The sequence below is a fragment of the Rhincodon typus genome, chromosome 21 (assembly GCF_021869965.1).
Source record: "Rhincodon typus isolate 14 chromosome 21, sRhiTyp1.1, whole genome shotgun sequence".
In the NCBI taxonomy this organism is placed as follows: Eukaryota; Metazoa; Chordata; class Chondrichthyes; order Orectolobiformes; family Rhincodontidae; genus Rhincodon; species Rhincodon typus.
In genome coordinates this window covers 7,367,862-7,388,885 of record NC_063352.1, presented here as the reverse complement: position 1 = coordinate 7,388,885, position 21,024 = coordinate 7,367,862, and the positions used below count along the sequence as shown (strand labels likewise).

Genomic DNA, 21,024 nt, shown 5'->3' with positions numbered 1-21,024 from the left:
CTCCCCTACATCTACCTCCACTCACTTTAAAACTATGCCCCCTCGTAATAGCTACCTCCACCCTAGGAAAAAGTCTCTGGCTGTCTACTCTATCTATACCTCTGATCATTTTGAACACCTCTATCAATTCACCTCTCATCCTTCGTCGTTCCAAAGAGAAAAGCCCTAGCTCTCTTAACCTTTCCTCATAAGACCTTCCCTCCATTCCAGGCAACATCCTGGTAAATCTCCTCTGCACCTTTTCCAATGCTTCCAGGTCTTTCCTGTAATGAGGCAACCAGAGCTGGACACAATACTCCAGATGTGCCGGACCCAGGATTTTGTATAGCTGGAGCATACCTTTACGGCTCTTGAACTCAATCCCTCTATTAATGAAAGCTAACACACCATACGCCTTCTTAACAACTCTATCCACCTGGGTGGCAGCTTTCAGAGAACTGTGGACATGAACCCCAAGATCCCTCTGCTCCTCCACACTGCCAAGAATTTTTCCGTTAACCCTGTATTCTACTTTCAAGTTTTTCCTTCCAAAATGAATCACCTCACACTTTTCAGGGTTAAACTCCACCTGCCACTTCTCAGCCCAGCTCTACATCCTATCAATGTCCCTTTGTAACCCAGAACAGCCCTCCGCACTGTCCACAACGCAACCCACCTTCGTATCATCCGCGAACTTACCAACCCACCCTTCCACTCCTTCATCCAAATCATTTACAAAAATCACAAATAGAAGAGGACCCAGAACAGATCCTTGTGGTACACCACTAGTAACTGAAGATCCTTGTGGTACACCTTCTGACCTTATCACCTTCTGACTCTTAGCATAGGCAATGAGAAAGGTTCTCAATGAAAGGCTCAGAGCCTCTGAGACTCACTTTTACTCTGCAAAGGAAATTTTATTTCTAAAGAAGGGTTACCGGACTCAAAACATTAACTCACTTTCTCTATACAGGTGGTGTCAGACCTGCCACGTTTCTCCTGCACTTTCAGTTTTTGTTTCAAATTTCCAGCATCCGCAATTCTTTGTTTTAATTTTATTTAAGCTTGACTTGGCCTGGCACAAACACAATTAGACATTTGGACTTGATTTTACTGTATCTACTTTCCTTTTGAGATAGAAGACTATCTTTACAATTAGATGATTCAAAATCTTTTCCTAGGGTTTAACTGTAACATGTAGCGGGGAGGATAGGGGTAATTAATTCCATCCAACTGTAGTTTCAAGGCTCAGATAATTAAACAACACAGGGCAATTTCTCTTTAAAGTAGTTTAGATCTCATGTATTATTTCACAATTTTTTTTCGCAATTGCATAGCACCTTTAACGTAATAAAACTTATCAAGCCACTTCACAGAGCCATCAGAGTTACCGAGCCATATGAGAGTAGATTTGGTCCATCAGATTGGTTTTGAAGGAGTGTCTTAAGGAAGGAGAGAGAGATAGAGAAGTGGAAAGGAGTGAATTCAAGGACCACCGGTCAGAAATGGCATAACAACTAAAAATAGGGATGCTCGAGAGGCCGGAATCAGAAAAGCATAGATATCTCACAGGGTGGCGGTGATGGAGGAGACAACAGGAATAGGAAGGGTCATGGCTCTGGAGAGGTTTGAGAACATGGATGGGAAATTTAAAATCAAGGTATGGTTTAACTGGGCACCAATGTAGGTCAGTGAACACAGGGCAATGCCTACAGCCATACTAGTAGGAAAATGCCTGATCCCGTCCAATCTCGGAAGCTAAGCAACGTCAGTCCTAGTTAGTACTTGGATGGGCGAAAGGAAGTGCAGTAGGCTTTAAAGAGCTTCATGGAGCATTGGCCGTGTTGCTGCCTCTGGGGTAGCAGGACCAGATTCAACTCTCTGAGGGTGTGGATTACTGCAAAGGTGGGTCATGACAGGTTGATTTAAAAGAACAGTGTGATTGATAAAAGAAGCTTGGTGTAAGATCAGATACTCGCTGTAATGTTTTGGTGGCCTCAAATTTTTGGCAGGTAAGATGTGGAAGATTTGTCAGGTACCCTTACAATAGCCAACTCCAAATGTAACAAATCAAGGATCAGTAGCAGAACATCTGAGGAAACCAGTAATGTTATGGAATGGGAAATAGGCACGTTTAATCGTGGTGGTGGTGGTGGTGGGGTTGGGGGGAGAGCAGTGCGTTTGGAAGCATATCTTGGGGTCAAATACTCTGCATCACACAGCATGCAAAAGAATATGTTAAAGCTAATGCAATCAAACTATCCGACACATAACAAGAAATGAGAAATTACTATATGAATTCCACAGCATACCGTCACCCCTGTGCTCTCTGATCTGTAATGGCTCCTGCCTCACTTTTAAAATGCTAATCCCCAGTTTCAAATTCCCCATGGCCTTCCCCTCCATATTTCTGAACCACCTCCAGCCCCCAAAACCATCCAAGATCTCTGTTTCTTCAGTTCTGACCTCTTGCACATCTCTGCTTGCATTTGCTCCAACGTTGGTGCCTATGCATGTGTCCCGATTTCAGGGATTTCCTCCCTAAGCCTCTTGGCTTTTTGCCCTCTCACTCCTCCTTTAAGACGCTCCTAAAATTCTATTTCAAGCTTTAGGTCGCCAATCCCACCATCTCCTTCAGTGGCCTAGCATCAAGATCTCCTTAGTAATCGCTCCTGTGAAACACTCTTGTTGTTCGTGGTACATACCCACATGTATAAGAGGATAAACTAGCATGGATCAGACACCCAGAAGGTGACCTTAAATATCAAAATCAATCTCATACCCTGGTCAATCAAAACCTGCATGGATAAATTTGTAAACTGGTAGCTATCACCCAACCCAGTAGTTCAGTAAAAATGTAACTGGTGTTGATTTCATCTCAAACTGGTCAGCTGTTATCTCAGTAGCTGCCTCAGCTTGCTTCTCTCTTCTTCAGACACTTCCGTTAACTTATTACCCTGGGTGAAAAATCAGAGCTCGCAGTGTAGGAAAACACAAATATCCAAAAGGTAAAAGAGAAAATAAGAAAACTCAGAGAATCATTGCTAGATCTGCTGTGGATATTGGTGTAAAAGTTTTTGCATCATGAATATGGAAAGGCATAAAATAGAATTATGATAGCTAGGTCTCTTTCCATAGTCATAGGATAAATATTTGAGGAAAGCTTCACTGCAATGGAGGAAGGGCTTAATTGAAGAAAAGTTTAAAAAATTAACAGGAACGAGAGAGCAGAGGTGCAGGGTATCGAAGAGATGAATGATAATCAAAGTGTGACAGGAAGGGGTAGAAAAATAAGCAAAAGGGTGCAGCAGAAATTAGAATCTGAATGAGTAATAATGATAAAAAGTCAAAATTCTTCATCTGACTGTACACAGAATTTATAATAAGATTGATGAGTTGATGGCACAAATAGAAATAAATGAATATAACTGGATATCTATTACAAATATAGTGCTACAGAGTGACCAAGCCTGGAGACTCCATATTCAAAGGTGTTTGACATTCCAGAAGAATGGGCAAAAAAGAAAAGGGGGCTTTTTCTAAAATTTATTTATAGGACATGAGCATCACTGACGAGGCCAGCAATTATTGGCCATCCCTAATTGCCCAGAGGGCAGTTAAAAATCAAACACGTTGCTGTGGTCTGGCATCAAATATAGGCCAGGTAAGGACAGCAGTTTCCTTCCCTAAAGAGCTGCGTCTTTCCTGACAATTGGCAATGGATTTCTGGTCATCATTCAACTCTTAACTCCAGATGTTTATTAAATTCAAATTCCATCATCTGCCATGGCAGGATTCAAACCTGGGGCCCCAGAACATGACCTGTGCCTTTAGAATAACAGTCCAGCAATAATACCACAAGTCCACCACCTCCTTTACGATGGGGGGGCTTTGTTAATAAAAGAGTGTATCAATGTGGTGTTTGGTAGTCATAACAGTAAAATAGATTGTGATGTGGAATCAGTTTGGGTGGAAATAAGAATAGGAAGGGAAATTAATCAAGGATGGGAGTCAACCATAGGGTCCTGAAGAATCGCCTCTCTGTAAGACAAATTATAAATCTGGAAATAATGGAAACGTGTAAGAAGGACACTAAAATTGTCAAGGGTGATTTAAGTTGCATATTGACTGGACAAACCAGACTGGCAAGAGTAAAATGGAGTGTGAATTTGTAGAATGTACCAGGGGTTGCTTCTTGGAGCAATACTTTGCAGATCCTACCTAGGAACAAGCTATTTTAGATCTAGTAATGTGTGATGGGGTAGGATTTATAAGATGTTGCATGGTTAAGGATCTTTTAGGAGGTAGCAACCGCAATATGGTAGACTTTAAATTTAGTTTGAGGGTCAGCAACTTGGGTCTTGAACCAGTGTCCTAAACTTAAATACAGGCCATTATAGAGGCATGAAGAAAGAATTGTCTAAAAGAATAGACTAAGAGGAAGGTCAATGATAAACAGTAGCAATCATTTATCCAGATGTTTCATGATGCTAAGCAAAAAAAATATTTTTGTCAAAAAGAAGCACTGATGAGAAGGATAAACCATCTGGGCTTATCAAAGGCAGTCAAGAAGAGGATCCAACCAAAAAAAAAATGTATAAAATGGCAAAAAACTTGTGGTAGGCCAGAGGAATATGAATTCTTTTAGGAACCAGCAGTGGATAACTAAAAAGTAAACAAAGAAGGAGAAGTTGATTCTGAAAGTAAACTGGCAAGAAAAATAAAAACAAACAGTAAGAGCTTTTATGGATATATAAAAAGAAAAAGAGTAGCCAAAGTGAGTGCAGGACCCTTTAATGATGCAAATGAAGAATTAATAATGGGGAACAGGGAAATGGCAGGTAATTTAAATCAATATTTTGCATTGGCTTCACGCTGGAGGATGCTATAAATATCTGCCAAAAATGATAGATAAACAAAGTGCTAATGGGAGGAAAGATCCTATTACACTCTATTACAAGGGACGAAGTATTTGACCAACTAATGGGGAATAATAGCCTGGATCCAAGGGTTTTAAAGGAAGTTTCTGCAGAGATAGTGGAAGCAATGGTCAAAATATCCCAGAACTTATTGGATTCAGGGAGAGTTCCAGTGGATTGGAAAGCTATTAATGTGATGTCCCTATCTAAGAAGAGAGGGAGACAGAAAACAGGAAATTATAACCTAACATCTGTTATTAGGAAAATGTTAGACTTCATTATTAAGGAAGAAACAACAGGACATTTGGAAAAGTTTAATGCAATCAGAATCAACATGGTTTTGTAGAAAGGATATTATGTTCAACAATTTAGCTAAAGTTCTGTGAGCATATAGAGTTGATAAAGGGAAATTGGTAAATGTAGTACATTTGGATTTTCAGAAGTTATTCAATAAGGTGCCACATAAAACGTTAGATAGCGGTTCACAGTATTGTGAGTTAATATATTACATGGTTTGAGAATTGGTTAAAACACAGAAAGTGGGAAGTTGAGATTAATGAGTCTGTTTCAGGTTGGAAAGATGTAACTAGTTCAAAGGCCACAATTATTTGTTATCCGCTTTAATGACTTGCTGGAGGGAGCAAGGAGTAATGTATCCAAATTTGCAAAAATAATACAAAAATAGATGGGAGAGTATTTTTGCTGAGAACATAAGGATTTGATTTGATAGGCTGAATGAGTGGACAAAACTTGGCAGATCATGTTTAATTAGGAAGGTGTACCTGGCCAGAGATACACTGTACATGGGGAGAGATGCATTCAAGGTTCATAATTATCTGTACATAAAGGTGGGGACATACATACAAGAGTTCAAGACTGAACATTAAGGAGCTACACACAGAATATACAGTATGCATAAAACCAATTACTTTTTGAAGGTTCTTCTTGAAGGATTTCAAAGCTATTTTGTGGTATTTTTTATTAATTAATAGATTTTCTCCCATTTTGTGCACAGCAGTTGACCTTTCCAAATAAATGATTTAACTTTGTATTGTTGTATTATGACCTCTATAGATTTACGTTTCACACAATATCAAGCATGAGTGGGGGAAAGGAATGAGGTTGCAATTTAGTTTGATTCATTTAAAGTCATTCAATCAAATCCAACATTTGAGCAGTTTACTGAAATCATTTGAACTACAAGACTGAGCTAAAATAAACCAGTCCTGACTGGCAGTAATACATTGTTCAATGGGATATCTATCATAGTCACAGTAAAATGGAACCCATTGCAATGCTAGTCTAAGGTGACGAAATGATAATAATTTAAGCCTGAAAGATTATAATTACTGCAATGTAGATCCTTCAGATGATTCGTGGAGTGTAATGCCTAGATTAATGGAAACCTCTCTGATTAGCGTTCTCTTTTAAAAATAATTGTTGAAAATACAAATCTGAACTAATAATAGAAATTAATTTAGAACTGGACCATCAGCATTTGAGAAAGTGAAGACAGGCTAACATTTTGGGCATAGTTGCTGAATGTCTTCAGCTGGAATGTTGACCTATGCTTTCTCTTTACGCTGTCCCAGCATTTTCAGTTTAAATCATCTCTGAGATGTTTCAGCTAAGGCCTCAGTGCAAATGGTTTTATATTCACCATTTCCAGCTCCAGGATTAAATGGCAACTTTCAATTCACCAGAAGTTGGTCGTCATGATTAATAATACTATAGATACACAGTGGGGAATTCCATTTTCAGTTATGTTTCTTGCTGTTACAGTATCAATTATCCATCTCTATTTCAAAGTACTAGAGGGGGAACAAATTCTTATGTACCCTTCAAGTAACAAAGTTATAGACACTTTTTTTAAAATATAAACAGGTCTAAGATATCCTGGAGACAGTAAGGGCTGCAGATGCTGAAAGCTAGAGTCAATAAATGTGGAGGTGGAAAAGCACAGCTGGTCAGACAGTATCCGAGGAGCAGGAAAGTCAATGTTTTGGGCTGAAACCCTTTGTCAGGACTGGAGAGGGGGAGCGGGGCCCAGAAATAAATAGAGAGGGGCTTGAGGCTGGGGGGAGGCTAGGTGAGATGCAGGTGAGGGGTTATTGTGGTTGGTCAATGGGAAGTAGACAGGTGAGGTATCCATTCCACTCTCTTGCCCAACATGAGGTAGGTTTTAAAGGAGTATTGGTTTTGTAACTGTAGTCAGACAATATTGGATTTGTGACAGAGGACCTGATGAGATAGTGCATTAATGATGCAGGACTCGAGGAATTTTAGACTTGTGCCATTGGATTCAACAAATATTGAATTTGTACGATATCTGTTAGAATATTCAATTTCTAATGTATGATATGAAGCATTATAGCAACCTGAAGATCTGCAGGAGATAGGAACACCAGACTTCAGAATTCCTGAAGGATATAGAGCACGGTTTGCCAAAATGAGGGTCACCACACCAAGTGGAGTCACAGGCTGAAATTTTGGGTCACTATGGAACATTAATAGAGTGATAACAGTCACATTCCTGCCCCTCACCATCTCACTGAGGATCGCAATAATTTTCAAGTCTTGAATTGGGATTACAATTAGAAAAGGTTTGGGAAATGTTGATGTGGATGTCTAAAATGTTCTTGAATATGAAGATCAAGGCTTGTGGGAACGTTGGATTCAAGCAATGCTCCTGTACATAATAAAAAAGCAGGAGCAGTTCACTGTCTTGTTATACTTTTAAATTTTGCAGTTGAAAAATAGTACAGCCAGGATATTGTAGAGTGTGAGACAAACAGATGGAAAGTTGCCTGCTAGTCTCAAATAATACAACATTTTATTAAGCAGAAGCTGATTTACAAACACACCTGGACATTAAAATTCAGAGGTAGTGACACCAAATGAAACTTCAATTTCAAAGTAAGAGGTAATTACACAAACAATGAAGGCAAAATAAGAATCTCAAGCAAGAAATGGAAATGGCACATTACAAAAATAACAATCATTAATGATTTCAACTCAATGATCATAAAATACATTAATGAAGTGCTTTTTAAATTGCTTTTGATCCGTGTTGAATTTACTAGATCTGGGAACAGGGTTTGCAACCAAAAGTTTTCTTTCCACAGCTGTTGGTATAAAACACGATTTGCATTAATACATAATCTAGCAATTAATGAAAATCAACAAAACAGTTGCTCAATGAGAATTTTAACTTTTGCAGCATGATTAATTTTGTTCAATTTTCACGTATTGGTAAGAATTTAAATAACATGAGCAGAGATTTTTGGAACAAAGAGTTAATTTTAACTCTATACTGTCAGCGGGTTGAATTGGATGTGCAGGTTGAAGGCACAGAAATCCACTTAGAATCCCATTCCCAATGTGTCCCAACAGTCTCCAGAATATCAGAGGATCATAGGCTGTTCCTTCATTACTGAGAGAGAGAGAGAGAGACCTGAGTTAAACCTGAGTGTCACTGCATCTCAGGCGAGGGTTAAGGTTGAATCGACACCATTAGTATCACTCAGTGTCTGAAACCAATCATTGAACTAACTGCGCTAACCAACCAAATGTCACTCGTGATGCTCAGAAGCTAGAAACTAGTGTGTGCGCTGATCGATATTTTTAAATTGAGGTCCCATGATATTTTTGGGACCCTGGTGCTATTTTCTGATGACTGGAAGGAGAATTTGAAGGGGTGCTCACTTAAAGTCATTTAGATGGTTAACATCGCGGTGCTTTTTTTCAGTCAGAAATCACACGACACCAAGTTAGTAGCTCGCCAAGAGATTTCAGAGATTTGACGTCTTTGTCTTACTCTGACTAAGTTGTTTTTGCTTTTTATTTAGTCTGGATGGAGGCACAACTGGATGAAAGAAAACCATATCTGGGTTAGTTGGAAGACGGTGAGTAAGGAGCGATGCTTGGAGGTGGTCTTATCTAGCACAAGGGTCTCTGGCCAAAGGTGCTTCATACACATTTGGAGAAGCAATAAGTACAACAGGCCCGTAATCTGATGGATTATGGAACCATCTTTATCGATGGTCTTGTTAATAACTTTACCCCCTGTATTTTTTCATCTCAGGCTGCTATTTGGTGATAATACCCACTTCTTCCAGGGTGTGGCTGCATTGAGCAGAACACCAATTCCTCTTGAATGTAGGCAATCGGTTTGGTCCAACTCATCCATGCTGGCCATGTATCCCAAACTAAACTAGTTCCATTCACCTCCATCGGCCCATAACCCTCTAAACCTTTCCTATCCATGTACCTGACCAAATGTCTTTTAAATGTTGTAATCGTACCAGCCTCCACCACTTCCTCTCGCGGCCCATTCCATACATGCACCACTCTCTGTGTGAAAAAGTTGCCCCTCAGGTCCTTTTAAATCCTTCCCCTCTCATCTTACACCTATGCCCTCTAGTTTTGGACTCCCTTATTTTTTGTAAAGGACCTTTGCTATTCACCCTATCTATGGCCCTCATGATTTTATAAACCTCTATAAGGTCATCCCTCAACCTCTGGCATGATTTTGTTATAGATGATTGAACACACATCTCTCGATGCGGAAGTCCCCAGCCTGTAGTGCCTTTCTTCTGCACTCCCTACCAGCTACTCCTCCCATTATCTTCATCCCATTTTTGCAAAGTTGCTGCTGCTCAGACTGAGGACTGAGAGACGTTTATTGCCAATGATTCTTAGCTGCTTGAACCCAAGAAGGCACAGCTGCAGGTGGCAGCACTTTGACCTCTGCCAGGACAATCTGCCCCCAGCTGGCTTTCTGGTATCCCCTATTGGGTATTGATTACAGGGACGGTGCAGGGTCAAACACGCAGGCGTCCTGAGAATGAGCAATGTGTATGTCCCACTCCTGCTATGCCAATGGCTGCTCCCAAGGGGACTGGGCTCAACATCGTCACCTATCCGTGGTAAGTCATAGTACAGAAGATGAACACCTCTTGGAAGCCCCTAACCACGTGTCACATCAATGCCTCCAAAATTGGCATCAGCCCTTGCAATGTTTATCTCTCCAAATGTGGAACACTCCAACGTCTGCAAAGACAGCCACTTGAGAGTTTGCACAGATACTGCGAAGCACCCAAACACATAATGATGCTGTAAGGGTGCGAGAGCACAATCTCTGGAGGTGGCCATTCTATATGTCCTGCCCTGGAGGTGCAATCCCTTGTCAAGGACCTTCAAAATCTCTTCCAACTGTTTGAATGATGCCAGCAGTCAATGCAGAACCAAGAGAGTGCCTCACACTTCAGCAAGGTCTCTCTCAGACAGATCCTGCCACTATGATCAATCTTTGTGCTGTAGTGCTCAAGGCATCATCTTGTACTGATCACTCTAGTTCACTCGCTCATGTCAATCTCTGTGCTGTTGCTTGGGTGGAATGAGTGCATGACGGTGCGTGCTAAGGATGATTATCTTCCTCTGGGGTACCTTCTTCCTGGGTTCTGGCTGCTGAGGATGCCTAGAGGAAAGAGAAAAACGACAATATTTAGGTTAGCATTCAGAAACCACACAGTTGCAGAAGACATGGATATTCACAATGTAAGTTAATGTGTTGAAACTGATTCAATACTGCACGCACTTTTCTAAGGCTCCATTAAGAGAGGCAAGTCATAACAGAGGCCCTGTTCACCAAAATTCCTGGCATCAAAATGCCCTGGCACACACTCTGTCAGGGCCAAAGATATCAATAAATTACTGCTACAGGATTATGTAATCAATTGGTCCTACTCTAATCTTTCTCCTAAAACTTCTTCTTTTCTTCTGCAGAGAGAGAGAGGGAGAGAGGTAGTGAGAGGTCAGTGAGAAAGAGACCGCAGGGGTGAGGAATAAGAGGTGAGCAGAATGATGTGTAGCTGCATAGGGTGTAAGTTTTCAGATTGTGAAGTGGGGAAGGATTTATAGTTGGAGCTCGGGATTGTGGGTTAGCTAGGGAGGGGACGGTGTTATTCACTGTTGGTTCAAATGAAGCAAGGGTGATGTGAGTGTCTGTAAATAATGAGAGAGCATATTGCTCGGTTGGCTATAGATGGGAGTCAAGTAGCTGTCTATAGAGAGAAAGACAGAGAGAGACCCATGGAATGTCACACCTATGGATGCAATGGGAAGTTCCAACCCATCAAAGCGGGGAAAGGTCAAGTCACAACAGACTGGACTGTGATTTCTTGTGATTAAAAAGATAGTAGAGGTGATGACAACCTGCTGATCAACAGCAAGCCACCCGTGTGGATTATGTCCCAACTGCAGAGATATTTTGTATTTTTCTCTTTGAACAGGCGACACGGTGGCTCAATAATTAGCACTACTGCCTCACAGCGGCAGGGACCCGGGTTCAATCCCACCCTTGGGCAACTGTCTGTGTGGAGTTTGCACATTGTCCCCGTGTCTGCGTGGGTTTCCTCCGGGTGCTCTGGTTTCCTCCCACAGTCCAAAGATGTGCAGGCTAGGGTGGATTGGCCATGCTAAATTGCCTGTAGTGTTCAGGGGTGTGTAGATTAGAGGGATGGGTCTGGGTGGGATGCTGTGAGGGTCGGTGTGGCCTTGTTGGGCCGAAGGGCCTGTTTCTACACTGTAGGGATTCTATGAAGAATACACAAGGACGGGGGTTAAAAAGCTAGTTTCAATTTTACTGGAGTGCACTAGTGGGACTGAATGGTCTTGTATGTATCAGCTTGGGTTTGAGAGCGTTAGCATGATGTGAATGCCACAGTTAGAGAACTATCCCCTAGTCACCCTGGTGTTGAGTCAAAGAGACTCTGTTTCACCCTGAATGCTGGAATTCTGTCACGTTTGAAAGGAATCAGGATGAGAGAATCTCAACCAACCTAAAAATAAAAATCCTGAAATTGACTGTTCAACTATCAATCTTATCAGTGCATCACCACCATTCTTCGTGAACAATTCAGAGATGTTTGCATATTTTTTAAAACTTTTACCTTTTTGGACTCACCTCCTATTTCTAATCTGTAATGTGTTACCAATTCTTGTCACACTGAGTAATTAATAAACTCACTCTTCTTGTTGTTTTAAAAAAAGCCCAGTTAAATCGGGTCCTTTTAAACATAAGGTCGTTTGGGTCTGGAAGGAACACAAGAGAAGGGATGTGATTGTAAGTTAACCTTGTTGCAACCAACTGATTGGGGGGGGCACGGGGGTGTGAATAAAGAAGGGGAGTCAGTTTGTACCCTCGTCACACAGGAATTTAAGGTTTTGTGGAATCCATCAGGCACCATAACAAATTGGGAAACCTCAGGTGGGTGTAACAGCTGGATAGTGAATAATGTGATAACAAGGAGGCGAATTATTACAATTGATAGGAGAAGAGTGTGAAGGACTGCTGCCAAGTGATATGGAGAGCGCAGGGAATAAATAAAGAGTAATACTCACTCTTGTCCCTCCTGTACTGATGTACTTCCTCCAGATCCTGGGAATGACAATCTTAGAACACGTGATCACCGACTTCTCTCCTTGCAGTGTTTGGCAACATTCCTGGTATAGCTGGGGGACTTTTTCTTGGACACATATGTCCACAGAGGCTTCTGAGGACCCGAACCAGAGACGCAGTTCAAAGAAAGACCTTTCTCCAGCATCTTGGAAATGAAATTAGCCACAAGGGAAGAAAACTCTCTTTGAGAGGCTCATTCCTGATTTAAATAGACTGCTGGTTACTTTGTGGGAACTGTCTCCCCGGAAGTGGATGTATTCCTGATCAAGTCAGTTCAATGGGAAACTTGGCAAACACATTGTCGAGAGGTCTCAGAGTTAAAATATCCTGGGCCTAAGTTTGGTTGCAGATCAAACCACCCAGTGCTGGAAATAGAATTGGGAACATAAAAATATTGTTGGAATGTTTGCCCGAAGCATTTGACTGCAGCAAGATTTGTTTCAGTATCCCCAGTGCTAGTTTCATACTGGGCTGGGTCTGTTCTCGCAACAACATTATTTCCAAAATGCACTCGTGTAGACAGCAGTTCTGTATAATCAATTTTAAAATTATTATAACTTTTAAATATAATTAAAAACAAATATTTTCTAATAAAATTTTAAAAAATGTTTCAGCCAGCTGCAAGTAAATGTTTAGTGTTATTATTTATCGTGAGTGTCTTTTCAGCTCTTGGCCACTGCAAAATAGCTCAAGATTATATGGTTACTGTGTCTTGAACATTGTCCCTTTTCTGGATGGTGATTTACTCCACACGTGGCCCACAGAAGGGAAGGTTGAGCTAGAGAAAATGAGAAGGTTAGTCTGGATTACAGAGATTGCAGGGGGTAAGATTACCACAGGGTAATGGGGATCAATTAATAATAACGATATTGACATCTCACCTCAAGTCCTGCATCAGTGATTGTTGATCTTTTCAAGCTCACTGACCTCACACCTTTCTTGGAGAGAGGGTAGTTATCTATAAACTCACAAATGTCCAGATCAGAGACTCCAATCAGGCAGAAAGAATCAAAGCCACGGATGGCAAATCCTTGCAGGTTGACAAACTCCTTCTCTCCGTTGAGAAGGATATTGTACAACTCCTTTGCATGGAGAATGGGCGTGATGCCTTCCCAGAACTTGACCTGGTACAAGACCTTTCTCCACACTTTACACACCTGCGCCAAAACACATCTCTCGCAAGAAGAAAAGTACCAGAAGAGTCGGTTGATGATCTTCTCATCCAATATAGGCAATTGTCCTTCCATTGAAGACAGTGACAGTTTTCGTTTGGACCCTGATGGCTGACATGTACTTGGTGAGGTCTTGTTAGAGTTTGGTTCCACCAGTGGAATAGAGTCAGTCAGTCCACACAGAGATGAGGAGGGCACGTGTGCTGCCTGGGCTAGTGAAGCCAGTTCACTGTGGTTAGGTAGAGGTGGTGGGAGCACTGTTGGAATTGATGAGGACTGGCACAGTCGGTTCTTAGCGGCAGGGGTTCCTTTGGTGATACTGGCTGATCCTAATCCATTGGACTGGGCTGGAATCTTGACTAGTCCGTTCCTGGGCATGCAGGGAGGCTTGATGTCACTGGAGCTATGTGTAGACATTTCTCAAATTCGCTGCAGGCAAACCAAGACCACAGGTCAATACATGAGAATGATGAACAAAATACATTGAAATTCAGAGACGTCATAGCATGGAAACAAACTGTGGCAGCCAGAACAAATCACACTTACCCTCCGAGTTCCCATATCACTTCAAACCCTTTTCCTTTTCCCACCTATCAATGTAATATTTAATACAGACTGAAAGAACTGCGGACGCTGTAAATCAGAAAAAGAAGCAGAAATTGCTGGAAAAGCTCAGCGGTTCTGGCAGCGCCTGTGAAGAGAAACTAGAGTTAATGTTTCAGGTCTGGTGACCCTTCCTCAGAAACAGAACTGCTGAGCTTCTCCAGCATTTTTTGCTTTTTGCTGTTGTTGTTAATATTTAATACAGACCCTGGCTTCTGTCTTGATTGTTAATCCTGGAAATGAATTCTAAAGACTCATAGCTCACCGTGCAAAAGGAGTTTTACCTGTTCTCTGTTTCAACTATTCCACAGTTAGTCTTGTACCCAACTCTCTTTCATTCTTGAGCCCCAAGAATCAAGAATCATCTATTGACTTGACACCTCCACTCATTCAAACACTTCAATCGTATCACCCTGTATTTGGAATTGCTTTCACGAGAAAGATCCAGTTGCTTAAGTCTTTTTTTAATATTTGTAGTTCCTCATTCCAAGTGGCATCACAGTGAATCAGCATTGTACTCTCCCTAAGGCAATAAACGTTGTTGCTGCAGTGTGGCAGACTCAGTGGTAAACACAATGAGGCTCTTGTAAGCCTCAACAGTAACTTGTGCCTTTTACACTCTATACGTCTTGAGATAAAACATAAAATTCCATTAACTTCCATTAAAAATTTATCAAATTAAACTGATCTGTGACCCTTTTCTGACCTGGTGAACTTTTACACCTCACAGGGTGATGCTGAATTATAATGTTTGGGCCTACTCGCAGCAGGAGTTGGCAGCAAACGGGAAACAGAGTGGGTTACACCAGAGTTCTTTAACACAACCAGGGCCTCAGCTTCCTAAGTATTGGTTTCCTGACCATTGGAGCTGCGTGAGTGACTGGTGTGATGCAATGAGAGACAGAATGGATCCATTCTACAATTGTTCAAGAAGAGGGGCAACTTCACTGATAGATGTGAGAATTCTGTCCCCGGATCTTCGGGACACCTGAAGAGAAATGTTGTTCCCAGCTGATAAGAAGATGCCAGCATCTTAGGGTCAGGCAAGAGTGGCTGGAAATGACTGAGCAGCAGGAGTGTAGGCCCTTGCTGATGGGTATGATGCCATATGAGATTCCATGGCCACACCGAGGCAAGGGAGGTAGGGTAAGCATACCCCATTCAGTTGCCAAGCACCTCAACGTGAATTCCAAGCCTTCTCCATTCACTCTTCTCTCAAGACACCTTCCAGTAGACCAGCTACCTCTGACACTCACCTTTATCTTATTGCCATCGCACACCCATTCCTCACAGTTACCTCCAGTAAAATGTTGTCCTTCTAACCTCCATTCTCCATTGAAGGATGAGAGGAGATCTAATTGAGGTAAGGTGCTAAAGTGGATTGACAAAGTAGACGTAGAGTAGATGTTTCCTCATGTGGGGCAATCTAGAACAAGAGGTTCAGGATAAGGGGTGGGAGAGTTCAAATAGAGATAAGGAGGAATTATTGCTCTCAAAGGACCATGAATCTGTGGAATTCGCTATCCCAGAGTGTGGAGCACACTGGGACATTGAGTAAATTTAAAGTGGTGATAGACAGATTTTTAATTCATGTTGGGTTGAAGGGTCACGAAGAGACGGCAGGAAAGTGGAGTTGAGGCCGAGCTGAGATTGACCATGATCATATTAAATGGCAGAGCAGGCTCAAGATGCTGAATGGCCTACTCCTGCTCCTAGTTCTCATGTTCTTATGTTCTATTTCTTGCAATGATAATGTTTCTCTTTCACAGAAGAAGAGAGGGCAGAACACTGGAGAAAAGGAATGGTCTAGGGGTGGCCCCCCAGCCTTTGCCTCCTGAGTGGCAGAGAGGGTGTTGTTCAGTCGAATGTTGGAATGCAGGGCTGCTCAACCTTGGTCATTGATAGAGAGCAGCAGCAGGAACTCTGTGGTCTTTTGCCAAACTTTTCAGAGGCAGCGCGAATAATTTGAGAGTCAGCTCTCTGACAAAGGAAGCATGAGCCTGCCCCAAGCACTGATGGAGGAGTAGCACCCCACTGGAGCAATAGGAAAAGAAGCATAAAGACTTTCAGGTTTCACAAGGGGAAATCACTTGGGCGATTTTGAATGTTTGCCAATTTGTCACTCTCATTGTCAACATTTCTGCACAATTTTTGTATGGGATAAGGGTGTCACAGGCAATTAATGCCTATCCTTAGTTCTCCTTGAACTTATGAGCTCTCCAGGCCAGTTAAGAGTCACTGTAGGTCTGGAGTCACATCTAGACCAGAACAGGTAAGAACACTAATGAAACCCCAGATAGGTTTTATATCAGTTCAGTCCTGGTTATAGCTTTTACATCCAGATTTTTATTGATTTGAAATTTCACCATTTGGCTTTCAAACCCATGTCCGTAGGACATTAAACTAAAAGCAACATACTGATGTTGTTGGAAATCTGAAACAAAAACAGAAAGTGCTGCAGAAACTCAGCAGGTTTGGCAGAATCTGTCGAGAGAGAAACAGAGTTAATATTTCGAGTCTGATGTGACTCCATTTCAGTTCTGAACACACGCCTACTCTGTTGGAGCTTCCCACCTCCAACGTTCAGGTGGCCTCCTGCTCCCATGACCGTGTTAACATTTCAAGTCCAACACGACTCATCTTCAGAAATGAAGAACTCTAATTCTGAAGAAGAGTCACACTGGATTTGAAATGTTAATTCTGTTTCTGTCTGCACAGATGCTGCCAGATCCCTGCTGCGTTTTTCTAGCATTCTCAGTTTTCATCCTCAGATTGTTAGTCTGGTGTTCTGGATTACTGGTCCAGTGTCATTATCACTGTGCCATTGCCTTCTGCTAAGTATAGCTTGAATCCCCATTGCATTCTCAGCTCCATTTTTGCCACTTACCAAGCCACATCAGCCTCAAGCTGAGAGGAAGACAAGCATTTGCTGACAGCTGAAATATTGACTGAGGGAATGCATTGTATTAGAGTAATGGGGGTTCCCCACTGGGTTCAGCACTGGTGTACCATGTGGCAGCACAGGCTCCAGTTAGTTGAATCACGGCTGTATGAATCTTTCCCAGGAATTTGGGCAGGAAAGTGAGGGATTACAGGATCCTTGTCCACATCCAATCCCCCCTTGTCGTGCTACTGCTCCTCCTCTGACGATTCCATAAGACCATAACATAGGAGCAGAATTAGGCCATTCGGCCCATAAGGTCTGCTCCGCCATTCGATCATGGCTGATATATTTCTTAACCCCATTCTCCTGCCTTCTCCCCATAATCCTTGATCCCCTTGCCAATCACGAACCTATCTATCTCTGTCTTAAAGACACTCAATGGCTTGGTCTCCACAATCTTCTGTGGCAATGATTTCCACAGATTCACCACCCTCTGGCTGAAGAAATTCATCTCAGATTCAGAGTAGAGCATCCTCCTCTGCACAGATGTGGCAGCCCTCCCAAACATGGCATCGGTCACCCTGGCAGATCGCAGATTGTTAAATGTTGCAGATGGCACCAGCAGGTGATTGGAAGAAGTGGGAGCCAAGGAATCCAGGGGATGTGGTGGCAGCTGGCAGTGCACGCCATTCAAATCCACTGGCAGGAGGCTTTGTTCCAGGAGGCTTCATCAATGACCTGTCTCCTGAGGCATCGGTCATGCCTAGAAAGCTGATCCTCAGTCCCCGAGCTGGGTGCATTGCTTCCTGAAAGGTGCTTATCCCCTTTGTTCTGTGTGGCAGATGGTAGCTGAGGAGAGGGCAACAGCCGTTGCCGCTGCTGCTGTATTCCCTTCTTCTGGCCGTGTTGTTGGTGTTATCACTCATCTCTCCAGCAAAGGCACATGCCAAAGCTGCCCCCATGTGACTGTGGGGGCTGGCGACTGGGAAGTACCAGTCAAAGGCAAAAGAAGTCTCAGGCAGCACAGATGACCTAAGTTGTTTCAAAGCACTTACAACACAGAAAACAGCAGACTCTGAGAACAGTTGCCTTTCATTAATAATGTGTTTGGCTGCCCCTTCAAATGGCCCCTTTGTTCAAGAACTTTTATGCACAGGCAATAAATGTCAGCTTTGCCAGCGACATCCATATGCCTTGAAAGAATTTTTAACAAAACAAAGAAGTAACAATCATATTCTGCATTTCATGGTCAATCCTCATTGTCTATTCACTTTACCTTTGAGTTGGCACGGGAGACTGGGCATTGGCATTTAAGAAGCACAGGCCGAGGGCAAAAATGCAATTAATTGTCTTTTTGCACTTTTTAAATTACAGGGGTTTCCCACACACTTGGAAATGCATGAACAGTTAAATGTAGCAATCGCAGAGTGAGTGCCCAGATGCTCCATAGCTTTCTCCTTATAGAGGGTGATGGTTTAAATGTGGACATGCTTGTGCCCTATCTTTGGCACGTAAGGTGTGTGCCAATTTGGCTTGCAAGTAAATAAAGTGAATGAGAACATTGTTCGCTGTGAAATGTGAGTCTTAACTAACTGGTATAGGAGAGGTGAAGTGCTAAGAATCTGGTAAAGTAGAAGAAAGGCCTTTGTGCTATGGTATTTAGGGACCAGTGTGACCCTATAGATAGCATCATCCTTAAACTGAACACAGTGGTAAAAATTGACCGTGTGAGTGCTGCTTTAAGAGGGTGAAGAATGTTTTGGGTAGAACTGGGAAAAAAAGGATTAGGGTGCTCACTGATGTTAACTGGGTATTTCAGGTAGAATTGTTGAATGAAAGCAACATACTGCAGGTGCTGGAAATCTGAAACAAACACAGAGAGTGCTGGACAAACTCAGCAGGTCTGGAACCATCTGTGGAGAGAGAGTGACAGAGTTAACAATTCTGAAAAAGAGTCATACCAGACTTGAAATGTTAACCCTGTTTCTCTCTCCACAGATGCTGCCGAACCTGCTGAGTTTCTCCAGAATTCTCTGTGCTTGCTTGGGATGTTTATGTGAATTTCAGGAGCTGTGTTGGCCAATTTACTTCCATCTTGGCAGAATGAGTTTGATCCGTGGCAGCACTGTTCCAGGAACCTGTGTCTCCTGCCTTCAATGATATCATCGATAAGGACTGGCTGCCCTCATTAAGGTCTTGTACTCTTCACCAGGATTAACTTGGATTTGCCACTCTCCGAGTACAGGTAGTGTTTCAATGAGCAGAATTCCGTACAAACATAATTTGACAGTGCAGTCTCAGTGAGCAGAGGCAAGAGATTTGACGTGAAATTTCCACACCCACCTTGAAGGTTTAGAAGCTTGGGCAGAGAATGAAATTAGGCCGGACGCTGAATTTCTTTTTCCCGACATTGGGTTAAGCTTTCACTATTAACTTCTCAGAAACTTTCAGGCAGGCCAGTTTCCCATCTGTGGTTATCAAGAACCTCATCTGAACTCATTAACACATCATGAATGCTCATTAACACACTAGCCTTATAAAATCATAGAATCATAGAATCCCTACAGTATGGAAGCAGGCCATTCAGTCCATCGAGTCCACACCAATCCTCCAAAGAGCATCCCATCCAGACCCGCACCCTTACCCTATCCCTGTAACCCTGCATTCTCCATGGCTAATCCACCTAGTCTACACATCTGTGGACACTATGGGCAATTTAGCATGGCCAACGTATTTAACTTGTACATAATATGGAATTACTCATGAGTGCAATCTTGTCAGCCCAAAACAGGAAAACTGTCTGTTCACAAATCCAGCTATAAACAATGTGCACACTTGGCAGGGTAGACGTCTTCCTCTAAGTTCCATTGAGTACAAACTTTGTCACTAACTGAGTTCCTACAGTGTAAAGGCTGAAGCCTCACCAGGTCAAGCAGCTCATGAGAAGTCTCAGACTTAAGTAGTCTGCCTTGTTGTACATCAGCATTAGGGGTGAAGCCTCCCAGAGCCAACAAGCCTGCCAAATTGAGGCAATCACTGTGGCAAATGCCAGCAAACTTAACTGGGGCAGGTAACTGGGGGCTGAACTTACTCCGAGGACCAAAATCCACATAAGCCTTCAGTGAAAAACAGTCAGATGTACGCATTTCCCAGCTGTGTCTTGGTGGTGCATGAGCTGCTGTGCAGTGTCTCTCCTTTTATGTTTTAAGTGTGGACTTTGAGAGATGTCTGAGAGACAATATCACCGTGGTGCCATTTGTACTATATTGGTAGCTGCAATGAAGCAACAGAATTTGGTTCCAATGAGGCATCTGATGGAGATGTCGGCTGCCCAGCCTCTTGTGTGACAGCTCTGTGCAGTGACAACTCATATGACAATAAAGCATCACGTAGGTAGTAGTACATACTCTGACAGAGGTCATGACTCATCATTCATTTAAGGAGTAATTAGATGTGCTCTTGTAATGCCAAGGCATACAAGGCTATAGGACAAGTGCTAGAAATGTGATTAGAATAGTTAGTTGCTTGTTTAAAACTGGCACAGACTCAACGGGATGAAGGGCCTTTCTCTGAGCTGTCTATGACTCAATCACATCCTCTTGTGGCACAGGGGCTGACCATGGGTGCTGACCACTACAGCGTCCTCTGGTCTGGCTGCCATTGCGAAGAAGAATGGCATCTTGTTGCTGTCCAAAAGGAAAAGAACTTCCTTTGTCTCCTGGACAACCTTCAGGATTTCTTCTAGGGCGGAATCACAAAAACATGATGACACTTTTTGCCTAGTCTCTGACATCTCCAGGGAGTAGATAGGAGGATGATAAGCACGTGATTCTAGAGTGAAGTGTTGTAAGGGTATCTTTTAAATATGGAGCCTAGATGTTGGAACTTGGAGGGTCCCAATGGTCTCTGAACCTCCAACCCATGAAATGCAGTTATGGACCCACGCATACATCTGAAATTGGCTGAGAACACAACACACTGGAAAATCCACTCCTTCAGCAGACA

General features: G+C 42.5%; 1 protein-coding gene across 2 annotated transcripts in view; it reads right to left on the bottom strand.

Annotated features, from left to right (window-relative positions):
- The window catches only part of fbxl16 (F-box and leucine-rich repeat protein 16), a 140,808-nt gene that overhangs the window by 86,541 nt on the left and 33,243 nt on the right, over window positions 1-21,024 (bottom strand). Inside the window, exons 1-2 of one of the 2 annotated variants that reach the window (XM_048609527.1) lie at window positions 14,420-14,545; window positions 13,242-13,961 (exon numbers count right to left, since the gene is read on the bottom strand). In XM_048609527.1, the coding sequence (XP_048465484.1) occupies window positions 13,242-13,949 (708 nt within the window). In that variant the 5' untranslated portion in view covers window positions 13,950-13,961; window positions 14,420-14,545. Of the gene's footprint in view, window positions 1-13,241; window positions 13,962-14,419; window positions 14,546-21,024 lie in introns of those variants that run through there. The other variant, XM_048609528.1, reaches the window with a different exon arrangement.